Raw genomic sequence first — 1,186 nt, 5'->3', positions numbered from 1 at the left:
TCTTTTTCTACTCATCGACTGAGAGCCATATTCTTACTTCCAATATCTCCTGAGTACGAATGACCTCCATCCAGCTCCATTTTCCAGCACTCCAGCACTCTATAATCAGAAAAGGGACAACCCCAGCATTAGTACAGTTTAGCATTTTGAGATATGTATTGACTTTCTTTTCTAGGTAGTCGGTGCTCATATAATTAACCTATGCCTAGGTTTCTTAGCACTGAAGCTAAGCTGGGTAGTATTAGCAGTACATCCCTCCACTGGGTTCTGAGGGGTCTGTAAGCAGCATCTTTTTTATATTAACAGTACACATAGCATGTGGTTGCAACAGAACGGTCAGCTTACAAAGGTTTGTGCCTGCAGAATTTGCAATACACTTGCTTCAATCTTAACAGATTGGGTTCCATGGTGGAGAAAAATCTAAATACATTAACGCTTACTTTATATGGCATTGAGTGTAAAAATGGAATGGAAAATCTGCAGTGGGAATAAGGAGATATGGATAAAACTAATAATGTTTTGGGTTTCTGTGTCTCTGAACAAAAGGAAAGACTTCAGGACAGGAATTTAGAAAAAACAAGGAAGTAGAAAATCATCACCTCTCTCTCCTTATATAACAAATAGGAACAAGGTAATACCCCTCTAGGGGGACTCAGTGTTCTATTATTGTAAAGTCCACCAGAACACAACCAGATCAGCAGTGTGTATATAGCTAAACTAGGCCTTGCATACTTCTATAGGTTTTGTACATTAACCATGATTATTTAGGACCCAAATGTGCCCATGTGGTATCTTCATATTATTTTTGTTGCGTGAAGAACAAAAGACCCAACTGTGAGGGGTTGGACCCCTTGGGAAGTCACCTGATGTGCTGAGATACCACTGAGTCTACCTGTTCTGCCAGCATGGGCCCCCTTTAACCTGTCTTGCTGATACAGGCTCTTAAAACCTCCTCTAACACATACAGGCAGAGCCACACCCAGCAGCAGATCAGCTCTGGGAAGACTCAGTTTAAGGGACTTGCTCCAGCACTCAGATATCCAGCTCCCTTGGACTCAAAGATACATTACGAAATTTGCCCCCTCCCTCAATGTGAAGAGTGTGCATACTTCTTGACCCCCCCCCGCTTTAGAAATTACAGAAACTGGGTTTAATAATAAACAAAACATTTTATTAACTATAAAAG

At 41.1% G+C, this 1,186-nt stretch overlaps 1 protein-coding gene across 1 annotated transcript in view; it reads right to left on the bottom strand.

Moving 5' to 3' along the window:
• Window positions 1-1,186, bottom strand: part of AP3S1 (adaptor related protein complex 3 subunit sigma 1) — a 148,028-nt gene that overhangs the window by 146,222 nt on the left and 620 nt on the right. The window contains exon 2 of the mRNA XM_073344747.1: window positions 38-99. Within this exon, the coding sequence (XP_073200848.1) occupies window positions 38-70 (33 nt within the window). The 5' untranslated portion in view covers window positions 71-99. The remainder of the gene's footprint in view (window positions 1-37; window positions 100-1,186) is intronic.

This window comes from Lepidochelys kempii, chromosome 5, assembly GCF_965140265.1.
Source record: "Lepidochelys kempii isolate rLepKem1 chromosome 5, rLepKem1.hap2, whole genome shotgun sequence".
In the NCBI taxonomy this organism is placed as follows: Eukaryota; Metazoa; Chordata; order Testudines; family Cheloniidae; genus Lepidochelys; species Lepidochelys kempii.
Note: the sequence above shows the minus strand (reverse complement) of the source record. Positions and strands in the feature narration are given on the sequence as shown.